This window comes from Carassius carassius, chromosome 5 (assembly GCF_963082965.1).
Source record: "Carassius carassius chromosome 5, fCarCar2.1, whole genome shotgun sequence".
NCBI classification, from domain to species: Eukaryota; Metazoa; Chordata; class Actinopteri; order Cypriniformes; family Cyprinidae; genus Carassius; species Carassius carassius.
In genome coordinates this window covers 21,284,894-21,301,846 of record NC_081759.1, presented here as the reverse complement: position 1 = coordinate 21,301,846, position 16,953 = coordinate 21,284,894, and the positions used below count along the sequence as shown (strand labels likewise).

At 36.9% G+C, this 16,953-nt stretch overlaps 2 protein-coding genes across 3 annotated transcripts in view; both read left to right on the top strand.

The window, feature by feature from the left end:
• rasgrf2b (Ras protein-specific guanine nucleotide-releasing factor 2b) overlaps nt 1-8,662 on the top strand; it is a 63,997-nt gene extending 55,335 nt beyond the window's left edge. The window contains exons 20-27 of the mRNA XM_059550123.1: nt 117-177; nt 3,865-3,968; nt 4,163-4,247; nt 4,350-4,547; nt 4,652-4,731; nt 4,818-4,935; nt 5,061-5,129; nt 6,313-8,662. Coding sequence (XP_059406106.1) covers nt 117-177; nt 3,865-3,968; nt 4,163-4,247; nt 4,350-4,547; nt 4,652-4,731; nt 4,818-4,935; nt 5,061-5,129; nt 6,313-6,405 — 808 coding nt within the window. The 3' untranslated portion in view covers nt 6,406-8,662. The remainder of the gene's footprint in view (nt 1-116; nt 178-3,864; nt 3,969-4,162; nt 4,248-4,349; nt 4,548-4,651; nt 4,732-4,817; nt 4,936-5,060; nt 5,130-6,312) is intronic.
• A 496-nt stretch (nt 8,663-9,158) lies between these two features.
• Nucleotides 9,159-15,106, top strand: ckmt2b (creatine kinase, mitochondrial 2b (sarcomeric)). 2 transcript variants are annotated; one of them, XM_059550122.1, is made up of 10 exons: nt 9,159-9,501; nt 11,063-11,238; nt 11,308-11,506; nt 11,939-12,034; nt 12,158-12,379; nt 13,637-13,722; nt 13,975-14,098; nt 14,191-14,325; nt 14,529-14,654; nt 14,883-15,106. In XM_059550122.1, the coding sequence occupies exons 2-10, from the start codon at nt 11,093-11,095 to the stop codon at nt 14,997-14,999; spliced, it is 1,251 nt and encodes a 416-aa protein (XP_059406105.1). In that variant the 5' UTR covers nt 9,159-9,501; nt 11,063-11,092; the 3' UTR covers nt 15,000-15,106. The 2 variants fall into 2 exon arrangements, with proteins under 2 accessions (XP_059406105.1, XP_059406104.1); XM_059550121.1 differs by lacking the exon at nt 13,637-13,722 and adding an exon at nt 13,251-13,336 and having other exon boundaries at nt 9,164-9,501.
• The last annotated feature ends 1,847 nt before the right edge of the window (nt 15,107-16,953 follow it).

The window sequence follows — 16,953 nt, the reverse complement described above, 5'->3', positions numbered from 1 at the left end:
CATGAAATTAAATCATTTTCCGAAAGTCTTTAAATATAAATGTACATTTTTTTTGAGATTTTATTTTCAAGGAAACCTTGAAAGCTGATTAAAGGAAGTTGGTTTTTTCTTCCCAGTGCCCTCTCTCAAGATGACCAGGACGATGCCCAGCTGAAGATTGAAGACATTCTTCAGATGGTGAGGATAAGTTATAGTCTTGCATATGTTTATAAACCACAAGAAATAGATTTACGTTTTCTTTAAAATAGGAATGTTTTATTTCCAAAAACTTAATTACAGGATTCAGGTGTTTCAATCAAACCAAAGGTGTATAAAATTAAAGCACCTAACCATGCAGTCTGCATTCACAGATGTGGTACTGTGATAGGATGCGGTCAGTTTGTAAAACTTCATCCCTGGTAGATATTCCACGGTCAACTGTATGTGGCATTATTGGAAAATGGGAGCATTTAGGAACAGCAACAACTCAGTCATGAAGCGGAAGACCATGTAAAGTCACAGATTGGGTGGATGGTACGTAAATATAACCAGCATTCTGCTGATTCCATAGCTGAGTTCCAAACTTCCACTGCCATTAATGTCAGCACAAAAAACTGTGAGGGAAGAGCTTCATGGAATAAGCTGAGCAGTTGCATGCAGGCCTCACATCACCAAGTGCAATGCCAAGCGTCAGATGGAGTGGTGTAAAACATTCTGCCACTGGACTCTGGAGCAGTGGAAACCTGTTATGTGGCGTGACAAATCACACTTCTCTGTTTGGCAGTCTGATGGGTGATGCTTCAGCATACAAAGACATTTTGGACAAAGCTATGCTTCCAACTAATTAGGAAGACTTTTCCATTTCAGCATGCCTGTGCCCCAGTGCACAATGCAAGGTCCATAAAGATGAGTTTTCTTGTGGAAGAACTTGACTGGCCCATACAGAGCCCTGACCTCAACCCATTGAACACCTTTGGGATGAACTGAATTGGAGAGCCAGACCGTCTCTTCCAACATCAGTGCCAGATCATGGAAATGTTCTATGTATTCTACCCCATAAAAATTCCTGTTGGTGTAATGTCCCAATACTTTTGTCTATATAGTGTATTTCCTAATTAAATCAGGACGTTGGGGCTAATGAAATGGCCCTCAAAATAGCTGAAAACCTTTAATTTACATCACATCTGTGAATAAATATGAATGATCAGATGGACGGAGAGGAACAGACATATACATACAAGCATACTTGGCTCCTCGAATGAGAATTTAGAACATAAACCATCCATTTTAAAGCAAGGCTCATATAAGACTTTGATATAAGACGCCCATGCCCAGCCATCTTACGTGTCCGAAGATATTTTATCACTTAAAAATCATATCCCTGTTTCACATAATTCTTGAACAGCCACCTAAGGATGAGATCTCAGAGGGAAGGCAGATTTTGGCATGCCTCGCGAGGCAGCATCGGGCTCAGGGACCGAATTACATGTTCAAACTGCAAGTCTCTGAGCAGCAGGACTCTAATTACAACTTCAAACAGTGAGACGGAACGCCTGTTGCTTTCCGCCACATGCAAACTCTATGCAACAAAGCAAACGCACACAAAAACACTTTTAACCTTTCAGGAGTATTTCCTTCCTGAAATATCCATGTGTTCTTGTAAATGATCATGTTATTACATTTCAAAGCCCTGCTAGTGATATTTGTTGTGTTTCAATTTTAGATGCATAGTATTGGAGGGCTTCTGCTTGTTCTGTCATTGGCAGTGAAGGAAAAATAGCTATTATTTTATGTGATGAGAGTAGTCCATGCTAATTACAGTTTTTTCGATTGCTAAACGACAGTGAGCACAACTGGAGCTCCATGTGCAAAACTCTAACTACAGTCTGCCAACAGTCACCTGGGCTAAACAGTTCACATCACCTGCAAAACTCATTCCACGCAACATAACTCTTGACACATGGCTCAAAACAGGCTCAGTGCAGCCAAACACTACACACAACCCAAACTGAGATAACACACACTGTCACTCAGAACACACTGAGAGGAAAAACACTAGCATCAAACAACAATACAGAAAATACTCACTTTTCATCTTTATAGTTTGAACAATTTCAGTGACTTCATACAAAGTCATATTTTCTTCAAAGAAAAGACTGACATTCTTTCACATGATTTATTTACATTTTTAGAACATAACAATTCTTTAAGGTAAATAAAAATTAGCAGTTTGCTTCAATAGTCTGTAGTAATTTACGGAATTACAGTAATGAGAAAAAAAGGTAGAAACTAAAAGTACAAACTGTAATTCGAACAAATAATTGAGGGGCTAATCCTGAATTTGCAATCAGCAGTGCTTGAAATCTATTCTGTTTTGAATGTGTGCTTCACAGTTTTGACAGCAGTGTGTTAGCATTTGAACAAAGTGCTGTAAATCCAGTCTTGTGCAGGATGTGGTTAAAGTCATGGGTCATAAGTGTGTAGAGTTTTGAAAACTGTGTTCAAGCAATGAAAAACGAACTAGAGTTTGGTCCACATGAACTGCTGCTTTGCCGACTGTAGTTAGAGCTTTGCACATGTGACTCCAGTTGTGCCCACTGTCGCTTAGCAATCAAAAAAAACTGTAATATTGTAAAAGCAGCATCTGCACTGTATGCAGATTTACTGTATAATGCATTCAGTTCCACTTATTCCTCTGCTTATACTATAGATTGAATGAATATTGTATGCAGTACTCTGTGTTTTAAGAGGACTTGAGTGAGTAACATCGGTTGATTTTAATGTTTATTATGCACTGCTGTTTATAGATACACAGATAAATGTATTCACACACTCATGAATGTCTGTATGATATAATGTACTACTGGCAGCAGCATACTGTGCTCACTAATTGCAAACACAGCATGCATTATCAGGGCTGAGCCTGTACAGTTTGTGTGTGTGTGTGTGTGTGTGTGTGTGTGTGTGTGTGTGTGTGTGTGTGTGTGTGTGTGTGTGTGTGTGTGTGTGTGAGAGAGAGCAAGTGCATGTTTTGATTAGTAATGCATGTTGCCTGGACACACACGCACCCTTATTTTGCTTCTAAAATCCTCACCTACTGTGTTAATTGAAAAGTGTCTCTTACAAAGAAAACAGAACCAACAGTCACTCATCACTAATTGGTGGTTTAATTATAGATAAGTTCACATGCTTAAAATGTGTAATTTCTAACTGTCATATCGGCATCAGCGTGATATTTTACACTTTGTCATTAAACAATGTTGCGTTGTCACAAGTACAAATGTTTCTAGAATAGATTGTTTACATTGTTAAAGGGATAGTTCAACTAAAAAAAGAAAAACCGGTCTCGCTCACCCTCATTTATTTCAAAACCTGTATGACTTACTTTCTTCCATGTAACATCAAAGAAGATGTTTTGAAGAATGTTTATGCTCCCCTTTCCTGTGTACTGAAAGTGAATGGTGAATGAATTTTCAGTTAATATTGATTTACATTTAATTCTGTTATCATATGGCTTCAGAAGACTTGGAATACAGCCCATGATATGTATTTATTTATGAAGTATGAGCATAGTGTCATGGTCACTATTTTTATTACATGGAAAAGAGCAGCATGAAGATGTATTATTTTGTGTTACACTAAAGTAAGAAAGACTTGAGAGAGAGAGTAAATAATGACAATTTTATGCACTGATACTTCTATTTCAATTACTAAAAATGAACTCCTCTTCATTTTTTTTAGGCAAAAACATACACTAATGAAAACATGATTTAAAAATACTTTGTAGATATGCAGTATCTATAATACCAGGAGGAGTTGTTGTACATTTACAGTGTCATCTTGTCACAATAAAGAGCTGATTTTGTGTCTGTTTGTCTCATCCAGGCTGAATGCCCAAAGACTGAGTGTTTTGAGTCTCTCTCAGCGATGGAGCTAGCTGAACAAATCACTCTTCTCGATCACATCGTCTTCAGGAGCATTCCCTACGAGTGAGTAGAGCATCAAAAACACAGTACAGAGAGATGCAGACCTCAAGCCTCAAAGACGCCAGAGAATAATGCATGCATGTAACAGCCTTACTGAACATACTCATTATGGGCTTCAAAAAAGCTTGTGTTCATGAGAGAAGAAGCCTCTGCAGATGCACATCTATCACAATACACTGACTGTGTTCTTGCTGTAGGGAGTTCCTGGGCCAAGGATGGATGAAGACAGACAAGACAGAGAGAACTCCATACATCATGAAGACAAGTCAGCACTTCAATGATGTGAGTATATTATATGGAAATATCTATCTGCTACCCTCTTAGGATACTGAAGTAAAAAAGTATGACCCTGTTTAAAAAATCTCTCTCTCTTTCTCTGTGTAGATGAGTAATCTCGTGGCCTCTCAGATCATGAGCCACACAGATGTGGGCTCTAGAGCCAGCTCTATTGAAAAATGGGTAGCAGTGGCTGATATTTGCCGCTGTCTCAACAATTATAATGGTGTCTTGGAGATCACGTCTGCCCTGAACAGGAGCGCCATCTACAGGCTGAAGAAGACATGGGCTAAAGTGTGCAAACAGGTGAGAGATGCGGAGTGAAAACTGTGCAGGAACGTTTTATGTAGTAGGTTATATCAGTATGGAAAGTCATAAATCATTTACCGCTGTTGTGTCTCTCCAAACAGACTAAAGCACTGATGGACAAACTTCAAAAGACCGTGTCATCTGAGGGAAGGTTTAAAAACCTGAGGGAAACTCTAAAAAAGTGAGCTACTGATACATTTTGAAACACCTACATTATTATTACATAACTTATGACTTGTTTTTGACTTCATTTCTGTCTTTCTGCAGCTGTAATCCACCTTGTGTTCCATATCTGGGCATGTACTTGACAGACCTCGCATTTATCGAAGAGGGAACACCAAACTTCACAGAGGAAGGTCTGGTTAACTTCTCAAAGATGAGAATGGTAAGAAATTATGTCATATCCTGTATAATTTGCTCAGGGATTAAAATACTAATTCATTTTTGTGTAGCTTTAGCATCTTTGATACTGTGTGGGTAGACTAATAAACCATGACACTTTGCCTGCAGATATCTCATATCATACGAGAGATCCGACAGTTCCAGCAAACTCCCTACAGAATTGAGCACCAACCAAAGGTTAGACCAATAATTCATATTCAGGTCAAGTTCTGACACATCCATTCATCAATGCTGCTCATATAATTTTACTGTATATTATTTGATTCATCTAAGGCATGTATTCAGACAGTGTGTCATCTGTACTGTTCATAATATTAAAAAAGTGTAAAAGTGTAATTTTTTTATGAATGAATGTTTTATTTTATGTTTTGTAGATGAAATGTATTGCAATCAGTGCTTGTTAAATAATATATATATATATAGATAATTACTTTGAGCTACACAAAAGCCATGTTTTTCATGTTTTTATTATTATTACTTCTATTATTAATTCTTATAATTGTTTTTGTTTAAATACGTATATGCACATCCAAGAAATTAATACTTTTATACAGCAAGAAAGCATGAAATTGTGAAAAAGAAACGGTAAAGACATAATGTAACAAAACATTTATATTTCAAATAAATGCGGATCTCATGAACTGTATATTCATCAAAGAATCCTGAAAAAGTGTTACGGTTTCCACAAAAATATTCAGTAGCACAACTTATTGAATAATAAGAATTTTTCTTGATTACCAATCAGCATATTAGAATGATTTTTGAAGGATGATGTGAAACTGAAGACTGGAGTAATGATGCTGAAAATTCAGCTTTGTCATAACAGGAATAAACTTCATTTTATAATATATTAAAATAGAAAATTGTTAAATTGTAATAATGTTTTTAAAAAATGTATAATAATTAATAATATTTCACAATAGTACTGTTTTATTACCATATTTTAAGATCACGTAAATGCAAATGTGTTGAGAATCGAAGATGCTTCTTTCAAAAAAATTAAGAAAAAAAAAATATTTCACTGTTAGTGTACAGTATGTTTAAACATATTGTAAGTTAACCATATTGTGACCTCCATAAAGTTAACTATAATGTGTCATTATGATTATATGTGTGCTTTGTACATCTTGCCAGAGGTTTGGAGAGCTGCTCAATTTATTTTTATTTAGCTTTCTCTCTCTCTCTGTGTGTGTGTGTGAGTTTGTTAGATATCATATGAAACAATATGAGCATACAGTACTTCAGATGAATCATGACACCCTGTACTTTCTATTGTTTTTATAAACTGCTTTAAACATTTATTATGCAACCTAATTCCACTCTAATTTGTAATCTTGTAATCTACTATTTTCGTGTCCAGGTCACACAGTATCTTCTGGATAAGACCTTGATCATGGATGAAGACACCCTGTATGACTTGTCTCTCAAGATTGAACCCAGGCTTCCTGCATGAACTTCAACCTCAGAACCTGGCAGCTTCCATCTAGATGTGCTTCTCACTCTTGGGATGTTTTGAAGGCATGAAGCATGCCTACTGTTTGAGAAAGAGGGATGAATTTCCATTTGAAAGTGTGAAAAAGTAGAGGGTTCAGGTTTGGAGAAGAGTATTAAACAGTGCTCATCACCATAATGTCCCCTGAAGGGTGACTTTTATCATGGAAGGAATGAAGGATGAAAACTGGCCACTGTCAGAGTTTTCAGGGTCGAGCAGATGGATTCAGTCTAAATTGTGAAGAGAGTGGTTGAAGATATGTAGCATGTACAGAAGTAGAGCTGTTAGCCAGATCTTATGTAGTGTATTGTGGCCCCTCGGGCCTGTGGCCCTTGGCACATCCCCTCATTGGTAATGGTAGTGACTTTGTGCATGAACTAGACTATGGATATGCTGTGTGCTTTGCCTCAACTTTACACTCCATGTGCCGTCCCATCTGCCAACAGCTGGCTGCATTGAACCAAAATGCCACATGAAAATTTTAAAAGATACATCAGACTTCTAAGTAATGGGAATGTATAGTAGCTTTCTAAAATAGTAACCAGTTGTAGATGATATTTATATTTCGTGATAGCCCCTGAAGCTATGTGAGCTCTATAAAAATCAGTTGCTTATTGTGCCTTCTCATATTCACAGACACTTGTAAATGAAAACCAATGTCTCAGCAATGCTTAAAAGTTTGGCTAATATTGGCCTGTGTAGCAAAGTGATGACAGAATGGAGATATTGAAACTATTTAAACTAATAAATACAAGTATACTGTAAATTAGCATTTTCTGCTCAAATTCAGCATAAAGGCCTGTTCATACCAAGGGCAATAAAGTTAAAGTTTTAAAAATCATTCTAAATCAAGAGCAGAGTTCATGCCACAAGGACCAATATTGTTGGCATCCACTTTTTCCAGTTTATAAATGAGCATTTTAAGAGGCAGACAACATAACTGCTCCTTTAATACAATAAACACCGTTAACATTGTTCTTTGGTGTGGACGCTAATTTAGTTATCTTTATAGTGATTCGTTTTTGGTGTGAACAGGCCTTAATTTTAAAACCTCTTACTTTAATAGCCTCGGCTTGCAGATATGATCAATTTACAGAAGGTTGCATCATCCATGCATTACAAACTACACGTTGACATGCTTGTGCAACGCAAACCTTTTCTGGTCTGATTTTACAGTAAATTGAGGCTTTGCCGCCCCCTATTGGAGGAAAAGTTTATAATCGCTGAATGATTCTTAACCAAATCTGACTCACAAGTTCTTCAATAATCATTGTTTTCCTGCTTTTTAATGTAATGACCCCACTGGTCAACTATCCAGAAAAGTGGGTCTCTCCATAATTTGCATGAAAAATTCAGTGATCGCATGTTTGGAAATTGCATTGCAAGACATGTTTTGTGGTCATGTGTGTCATTCAGCTGCTGTGTAGCCTTTTTTAAACTCTCTAGAAACCTCAAGTAAAACAGATATATACATATATTTATCTTCTCATCTGACTGCACTTCTTTATCTAAATACTTTGATCATAATAGCTGGAGATTTCATATGCATAGACTGGCAGGGAACTGTCATATTGGCCATAAATATATATCTACCACTGTGCTGTATGAAGACAATGTTGTTTTTGTCTGATCTTTCCTTTCTTCAGAGTGGGATGGATTTCTGTTCTTTATGTGCGAGCGTGTGAAAGGTAGGAGAGCTTGTAGGTGTGAATGTGATCTCAGAGGGGTTTGGGTTGGAAAGGTGCGAGTTACACTCTCAGCAATGTAGCGTTGTTATCTTTAAACGAGTGTGAATCAGTACTATTTATTTCCTGGCGTATTTATTTAACCCTTTTTGTATATAGTGCGTCAATATGGGTTTATGACATAATGTGATTTTTGTCACAATCCATTGCCATGTAATATTTTAATTTCTGCAAGCATTGTTACATTTTGCTAAATGTGTTTTTAAAAAAATGTAGCATATATGATTAATTTACAATCCTTTGTCCTTTTTTCTCTCTATTTTTATGGGTTTAGTGTGTTGTGCACACAGAATTGTTGCTTTGGTATGTTGCATGTCTTTGCATGTTCAAGTTTGATTCCTTCTGTGAAATCTGCTTTTTGTACAAACTATTTTTCCTTCCTCTTTATTTTATCACTGTTTCTCTTGGAGAATGTATGGCTTCTGTACTTAACTTCCATGCTTTCATTACAAATAAACATATCAAACAAACAATGGAAACTATAATAAATTATTAATCAAACTATAGAATAGATATCAAATCAGATAGATATATATTCATGATACGCCTCTTTTGTTCCCCAACCTCCAAAAGGTGCTATTGGATGACATCTGGTGACTGAGACTGTCATCTGACTATAGTGAACTCACTGTCATGTTTATGTTTCTCAGAACTGAAAGGGTGAGGTGTAAGAGCACAGCTTCAGTGCTGTAATATAAATCGATCTCTTCTGAAGGGTGTGGAATGTGAACAAATGATTTGAAAACTAGAGTGTTATGAGAGTCCAGGCACTAATGTCAAGGTCTTTCTTTCTGCTCATAATCCTACAGAGGAAGGGAGGGATGAGCACCAGATAATGCACAAGCTCTTGGCTTGTGCAAATCAAATACCAGTTTAACTTTATCCCTCACACACTGTCCCACTAAACAAGTGAGCTTTATATATCATCTGTAGCCACATCTGACAAAGTAAAACATTTTAAATGGTATTTCCTCTGGAAATGGAGACATGTAATTAACATTGTTAAGCTTTTTTTGTAATACTTAGTAAATCTAAACATGGACCGTAAAATAATAGCCACTTGATGGACTATGATGGGTGAAAGGTAAACATGCATGTACAGTATCATAGTCACCAGCTGTGTACAGTATCACTGGCACGTATCTGGAGGTTTCCACTGGTTCGGGAGAGCTCAAGGACACAGAGACGTGGTGTCATGCTGACAGATGGAATAGGATTGGCTGGAGAGATGAGCTCTTATTTTAAGCACAGGCCCAGTGTGGTCTCACTCTGCAGGGAACAGTCTGCTGTACTGAAGCCTTCAGTCCTACAGGTGAGTACAATAAAGCATTCGCTTGAACAGTCATTTGTATAGCTTTAATTATTGACAGAAATGTAAAGAAACCAGGGAAGCTAGATTTTGCCAGTTGCAACAGTGCTAAGTATACTGTATTTTATGACAGTCTGGTTCAGTGTGTGAACTCTTTGATACTAATCTGTTAGCTAATATGAAATGAAACACAAGTTTATCTCTTTATCCAAAATAACTGTTTATAATTAAAATCATGTAAAATAAAGTGTTTTCCATTTGTAGTATACCATTTTTCCTATGTTGATATAATTCACACCATTGCATTCTCAGAATGCTCTAGAAGTTTGACCATCGCACAGCCACCCTGTCTTATTGTAAGCCCCTCTACACGGTCACCGGTCATGAGATTATTGTAAAATATTCTGGCAAAGTTTGGACACTAATGGACAATAATAGTGTATTTAGATATTTGAAACAACAGTTGAAGTGTTGTGCTTTTAACTAAAGTTTTGTGTAAGATTTATCAACAATGTTTGGGTAAAGTTTTAGAGTGGAACATACATGTGACTGAGTGGTACTGAGGCATGTGAAATATAAGCTGGCATATATTACCCGGGCATTAAGTTCAAAGCCTATGTATATTTGGATACTCCTCAGTGGAAAAAGTCGAAGTATGTCAGGACACAGATGTTGCTTGCCATGTCAAATTACTGTATCGACAAGTAGAGCGCTTTTGATTAACACTGATTCATTCAGTCATATTGTCATAATTTAAACGTCATAATTTATTTCTAGACCAGAAATGAAAGTATTTTGTAATGTTTTCTCATCATGTTTATCCGTTCATTGAAAATCCACACATCTAAGATTTGAATGCGTCAAACTTGGTAAAAGTAATCCATATGAAACGAGTGGTTTCATCGAAGACTTCTGAAGAGACACAATCGCTTTATATGATGAACAGATTAAATTTAGGCTTTTATTTACATGAGCAAAGCTCTAGAAAACAGGCAGAGCTTTCCTTATTTCATGAGATGTGTGTTGATCATTACTCTCTGATGTGTGAAAGTCTTGGTTTGCATGTACTTTCTGTGGACAGACAAGAATAATTAAAGGATATAAAAAAAATCTTAATTTGCTTTTCAAAGATGAATGAGTCTTTTGGAACGGTTTGGAGTTTGGAACGGCATAAGTGACAGAAATTTCATTTCTGGGTGAATTATAGGCTACCTTAAAAAATGTGTACTGGGCTTCTAAGACATGAATTAAGTAAGTAAAGTAAATGAATTGTTGAGTAAACCAAACAAATAAAAAATATAAAGGTTAAATAAATTGTATTAATATCATTGAAATTAATTCACAAAAAAATCTTTGCTATCGAGTTCTAATCCTGTCTCGATGACCTTCTGTCTCCCACTTTGCTTCCTGTCACTTCTACATTGTCGTACACTAATAAAGGAAAATAAATAAATCAAATAAAATGTCAAAAATAAATCTTAAAAAAAGGATTATTCAGTCACATAAAAAAAATTACTCGACAAAACATTTTTGACACATCTTTTTGCTGTCCTCTGCTCTAAAGTTAAAGTTGGTGAGTGGTTGAGTGGTGAGGATGACAAGCATGTTCACTCGAATGCTATCTGGACGCAACACGGCTGTGATTATGGCCAGCCTGGGTGCGGGTTCCCTGGTGTCCAGCTATATCATGACTGAATCAGGAGTCTCTGCGGGGGAGAAAAAGAAGCTGTACCCACCAAGGTGAGTAGGAAAGTTGACTTCACTTAGTTTCCCGTTATCCAGTTAACCTTGGTTTTTAATCTTTCCAAGTGCTGATTACCCAGACCTGCGCAAACACAACAACTGCATGGCTTCTGTCTTGACTCCTGCTATTTATGGCCAGCTGAGGGACAAGCTGACCCCCAATAACTGGAGTCTTGACCAATGCATTCAGACTGGAGTGGACAACCCTGGTCATCCCTTCATCAAGACTGTGGGCATGGTGGCTGGTGATGAGGAGAGCTATGAGGTACAAAACTGGGCAAAATGACAGTAAAATGGCTTTAGAGGATATTAAAATCATCAATAACGCAATTATGAGACTTAATTCTCCTTTTAGGGCTGCCTTCACATGCTATTGGAAATTTCCTACTTCCCACTTCTGAAGGTGTAATTACGAGTTTGTAATATGCGCCAAATAGTTGTGTATATACGTAATTATATGCCTGTAACAGCAAGGAAAAAAAAGTATAATAAATTATATAATAAAATTATAAACCTTTATACAAGAACATTTTCCCTACCATGTTTAAAGTTTATATAAAGTTTATATTTATATAGTTTATATATATTTCATTATCCATGGTCAACTCTGTCAGTTAGTGGCATCAAAATGAAGTACTTCGACATAAATACAGTACATGCAGATGAATTTATCTTTGACTATGGCTGTGATCCTCAGGTTTTTGCTGAAATCTTTAACCCAGTCATTAAGGACAGGCACAATGGCTATGACCCTACAACCATGAAGCACCCAACAGACCTGGACAGCTCAAAGGTAAAGGTTCCTCTGTTGTCTTTGCTTCTGAAACTCATTCCTGCAAGGGCTCATGCAAGGTGAGACCTGCCTCAGTTTAGTTCCACTGAAAACTGAATGATTCTACCGATGGCCTCTGAACAGATCACCTCCGGGATGTTTGATGAGAACTATGTGCTGTCATCACGTGTGCGCACGGGCCGCAGTATTCGTGGGCTCAGTCTGCCTCCTGCCTGCACTCGGGCTGAACGCCGTGAGGTGGAGCGTGTGGTGGTCCAGGGTCTTTCTGGTCTGAAGGATGATCTGGCCGGAAAATACTACAGCCTGACAGAGATGACTGAGCAAGAGCAGCAGCAGCTGATTGATGTAAGCACACACCAGAAACACATTTCAGCATAGGCTCACTATAGGCAAATGACTATGGAAGCAGACACAAGTACAGCACGTCAATTGCATTTATCAAGTTTTTACACCTCCACCCCAGATATAAAATCATACTAATTAAAAATGTTATCTTATTTAATGATTTTTCTATATTATATATCTTATCTGCAGATCACCTGCAGTACCTCCGCCTTGAGACCTTGAGAGGTCCCTGTTTCAAAATCTTGGCAGTATGTCATACTCACATTCACAGTGAAAGACAAGAGTGAACATTAGCGTTGTGTGTGGTAACAGAACCTCAGTTGTACTTCCCATATCATACTGTCATCACCAGACTCAAAGTTTCAGTTTGAATAGTTTACTCAAGTGTGGTTATAAGCACATTGAGACTGAGTTCAGAGTTTACTTTAAAAGAAACTTAAACCTTAACTTTTTTTTTCTTTGGTATTACTGATCTATTTTAAGATATTGAATAAAATGTGAAGATATTCTGAGCTTGTGTTTAACCACAGACTTTATTTCAGGCTTTTAAACCGATTCAAAAAACCATTGACTTCAGAATAATGGAACTGGTAGTGCTAAAATGCTAAAATGCTGCATGCATTTCCAGGGTTTGGCCAACGAAAAAACGTCATCCTTGTAGCACTCTATTCTGTCTGTTAATACTTTTCAACAGAAACACTTATGAAGCTGGTCATCCAGCATAAACTTCATATTTGCTGGTTTAGGTACTTTTAGGGACACTAGCCCAATATCCATAACATGACACATGCTCGTCTTTTCATCAGGGTCGCTGCATATTGTAATTCTCTAACAAACCTCACTGCTCTTATTTTATGATGGCCTACCAAAGGAACATTTTCTTTTCGATAAGCCAGTGTCTCCTCTCCTCATCGCATCTGGTATGGCTAGAGATTGGCCAGATGCTCGTGGGATTTGGTAAGACTGAAGAACTACTGACCTTTTGGTAGAACTAGCACTACATTCCTATAGTCACCCATAAGATGGCTCAGATTTTCTTATTTAAATGTTTGTTTGAAAATCCTTTTTTTTGGCAGCTGTATTCCAGTTCCACAGAGGCATTTTATACATAATAATGACAGCCTGAATGACTTGTAACACAGTAGATACTCAACAACTAAGATGGTTAACCAGAGAGAAAGTTATCAGGAGATATTTTACCACGATGAACCAGTCCAGACTTCCCTTTCTTTTTCTTTTCTTGACTGAAAATTCCAGGACCACTTCTTGTTTGACAAGCCTGTATCACCCTTGCTGACTTGTGCAGGAATGGCGCGGGATTGGCCCGATGCCAGAGGCATCTGGTATGGTGCATGAGGCTTGCATCACCAGAGGGTGCTTATAAAGAGCATGTGCTTGTGTGTGTTACATAATTGGGAGTCTTAATGGGTGTCTGTTTTTACTGAGTGATTCATTGTTACAATATTAACCCTAGAACAACTAGTATACATAGAATCAAAAAATAGTTGACATTCATGGATCCCGCTGCAAAAATTAGGCATGAATAAAAACAGTTTTAGCAGAATTCCCTGAATGCATTTTGTCCTCATGTCTAGGCACAACAACGAAAAAACATTTTTGATCTGGATCAATGAGGAGGATCACACCCGTGTCATTTCCATGGAAAAGGGTGGGAACATGAAGAGGGTGTTTGAAAGGTTCTGCAGAGGCCTGAAAGAGGTATCACTGTCAAAGCATTCAGCCCCAAAAAATGAAGATTGTCTGTGAATTTAATTGAAATGAGGTCAGTTTAGGATGTTTGTTTCTCACAGGTCGAGAAGTTGATTCAGGAGAGAGGCTGGGAGTTTATGTGGAATGAACGCTTGGGCTATATCCTGACCTGCCCCTCTAACCTAGGCACCGGACTGAGAGCTGGAGTGCATGTCCGTCTGCCCCTCCTGAGCAAGGTGCTACAATCTCACATAGTTCAGTTTAATCTCATGGATTAAATTCCCATCAAAATCATGGATTAATCAAGGTCATGGATTAAATTCCCATCAAAAAATGATCAAATGAAATGCATATATTCTGAGAATTTATGTTAAATAATCAACTAAAAGCCGCCTTCTACTAAGAAAATGTCCTCTACTTCATATACTCTTCTGAACAGGACTCGCGCTTTAATAAAATTCTGGATAATCTCAGGCTACAAAAACGTGGCACAGGAGGCGTGGATACTGCAGCTGTGGGTGACACTTTTGACATTTCCAACCTTGACCGTCTAGGCAAATCTGAGGTAAACAGCTCATCTTTGATAAGTGTCTTAACCCGTGCAAATGCATTCAATTGAATAGAACTAGCAAATTCTGCAAATAGAAAGTAGACATACTCCGAAAGATTAATTCAAATAAAAGCACTTATATTTGAGACAGACCACTTATACACAATATTTTTGTAAAAAATATATATCAAAGACATACGTAGCCAGTTATTAAATCCAATTTTATTTGACATTGGCTTTCAGGTTGAGCTCGTTCAGTGTGTGATTGATGGTGTCAACTACCTGATCGACTGTGAAAAGAAACTTGAGAAGGGCCAGGATATAGCCATCCCTCCACCAGAAACCCAGTTCAAGAAATAATGACATTTTTGCAAAAAGGACCGGAGAGCTAGGCAGCTGAGAGATCTGTAACCTGTTATTCATGACGACTGCAGGGATCTCAACTGAATAAATTATTCATACTTTAATTCTGTCTTGTGGAATCTTTAGAATTAAGGCTGGAACACACTACCACTATTTTTGCCCTGGTTTTGGAGGCGTGTACACAACACTCAGAAAAACACAAAAGCTGTAACTGGGACTGGGTGAAGTTTAAATATGTCTCTTTAAAGTACCCACTGGATACTTTAAAGATGCATATTTGTACTTAAAGTATATATCAGTATCTTTTGAAAGGGTACCACCCCAGAGACATCTTTTGTACCTTTTTTTCTGAAAGTCAAATCTTTTTGACAAATGTCAGATCAAGTCTGCAGATATTTGGCAGTAAGAGTATAGTTTAGTCAATTTCATTTATTTAACAGAGGCCTTGTGTAACACAGTTGTTGTGCCATAGCCTAGAAGCTCACTTGAGTCCTCTGGCCAGGATGATATTATTTAAAATTACAACACTACATTACAATCAAAAAGACAGCTAGAAAGAAGATTTTAGAACACATATTGCTTTCATCTGTTATGTATTTCCTGTGTTCGAGAAACTTAAAAGTCTGACAGTGAGATTCAGTCATTTAGTGTATGATAATCAGTTTTACTCTGTTGCATTCTTTGTCCTCATGGACAATAATAAGACAAATTATCATTTTACTTTGTGGCATAGATTTGATAACTACTGTTCAACTATTAGGCCCAACTTTCATGGCATGACCAAATACCTGTTCTTACAGTAAAATAATGGTGTGTAATATCATCATTTAACCATAGTATACAAGAGAAGATTTTTTATTTACCTCAAAACAAATAAGACTACAGGACCATATAAACGTGCCATAATGAAGAAGAGAAAAATTTAGGTTCTGGACACTCAAGTGAGTGGTTTTTAGATGGAATGGGCTTTTCAGTAAATGTTTATAATGATCTGGTGCTTTACTAGGCTATACTGTATGTTGTGTTGTGATTCGTTATTGTCACAATATTATAGGGGATATTGTATGTGTACAGGAGCATAACTATGAATGTGCTCCAAGCCTTTGTTTGTTTTCTCAGTAGTAATTTACATATCAGACAGACAGCACCCCTCAAAAGAATCCCTCACGCACAGCCTGAAGCCCATGTGTCAGTGTGAGTAGATGGTTCAGGTGTGTTTAATCCACACATAGTAGGCTAACAGAAACAATTAAACTAATACCAATGTGTTTTGAGTGAATGAGAGACATATTTTCATGCTATATATAATGTTAGCATTTAAATTGTTTATATTTAACGGAGGTATTTTTATTACTTAATAACCTTCTTAAAAATGGCCTGCACACTGCTCTCGAATAACTGGTTGATTTATTCCCATCACGCACAGAAACATTCTCTCTACCAGCAGATGGCAGTATGTTAACATGTTATGAACACATGCAGAAGTCAAATGCCATAAAATGTCTTTTCCTTAATAACATTTACTGTTGTAATAATTATAACCCAAATTTAGCGTATTATATACATAATTTATCACGGTGATAATACCAGTTTAAGGGTCTTATTTACTCTTAAAGTATAAAGCCTATACAACAAATTATTTTTAAGTTGTATTTTATTGTTTTTAAATATTACAAATTTGAACTTTTCACACACACATATATATAGTTTAAAAATAAGCATAACAGACAAACATAAATGACTGAAAAATATTAAACCCACCTATAAATACATGAATATTAATGTACTTTCACCTATGTAAATTGCTCAGAGCTATAGGTTTGAGCAATTTACATAGGTGAACATAGATTAATTCTATAGAATGGGATGGATGATTTAGATTTTCTGTTGCTTAGTTCTGTTTTAATTCAGGCTGTTTTGAGATTAAGGCATGTAGCCTGTCCCGGTCTGA

Bases quoted from the DNA above. Each gene is read 5' to 3' on its own strand.
- ckmt2b (XM_059550122.1), top strand. From the start codon at position 11,093: ATGACAAGCATGTTCACTCGAATGCTATCTGGACGCAACACGGCTGTG. The intron at 11,507-11,938 runs GTACAAAACTGG...TGTGATCCTCAG, and splicing joins GTGATGAGGAGAGCTATGAG to GTTTTTGCTGAAATCTTTAA. The intron at 14,099-14,190 runs GTATCACTGTCA...TGTTTCTCACAG, and splicing joins TCTGCAGAGGCCTGAAAGAG to GTCGAGAAGTTGATTCAGGA.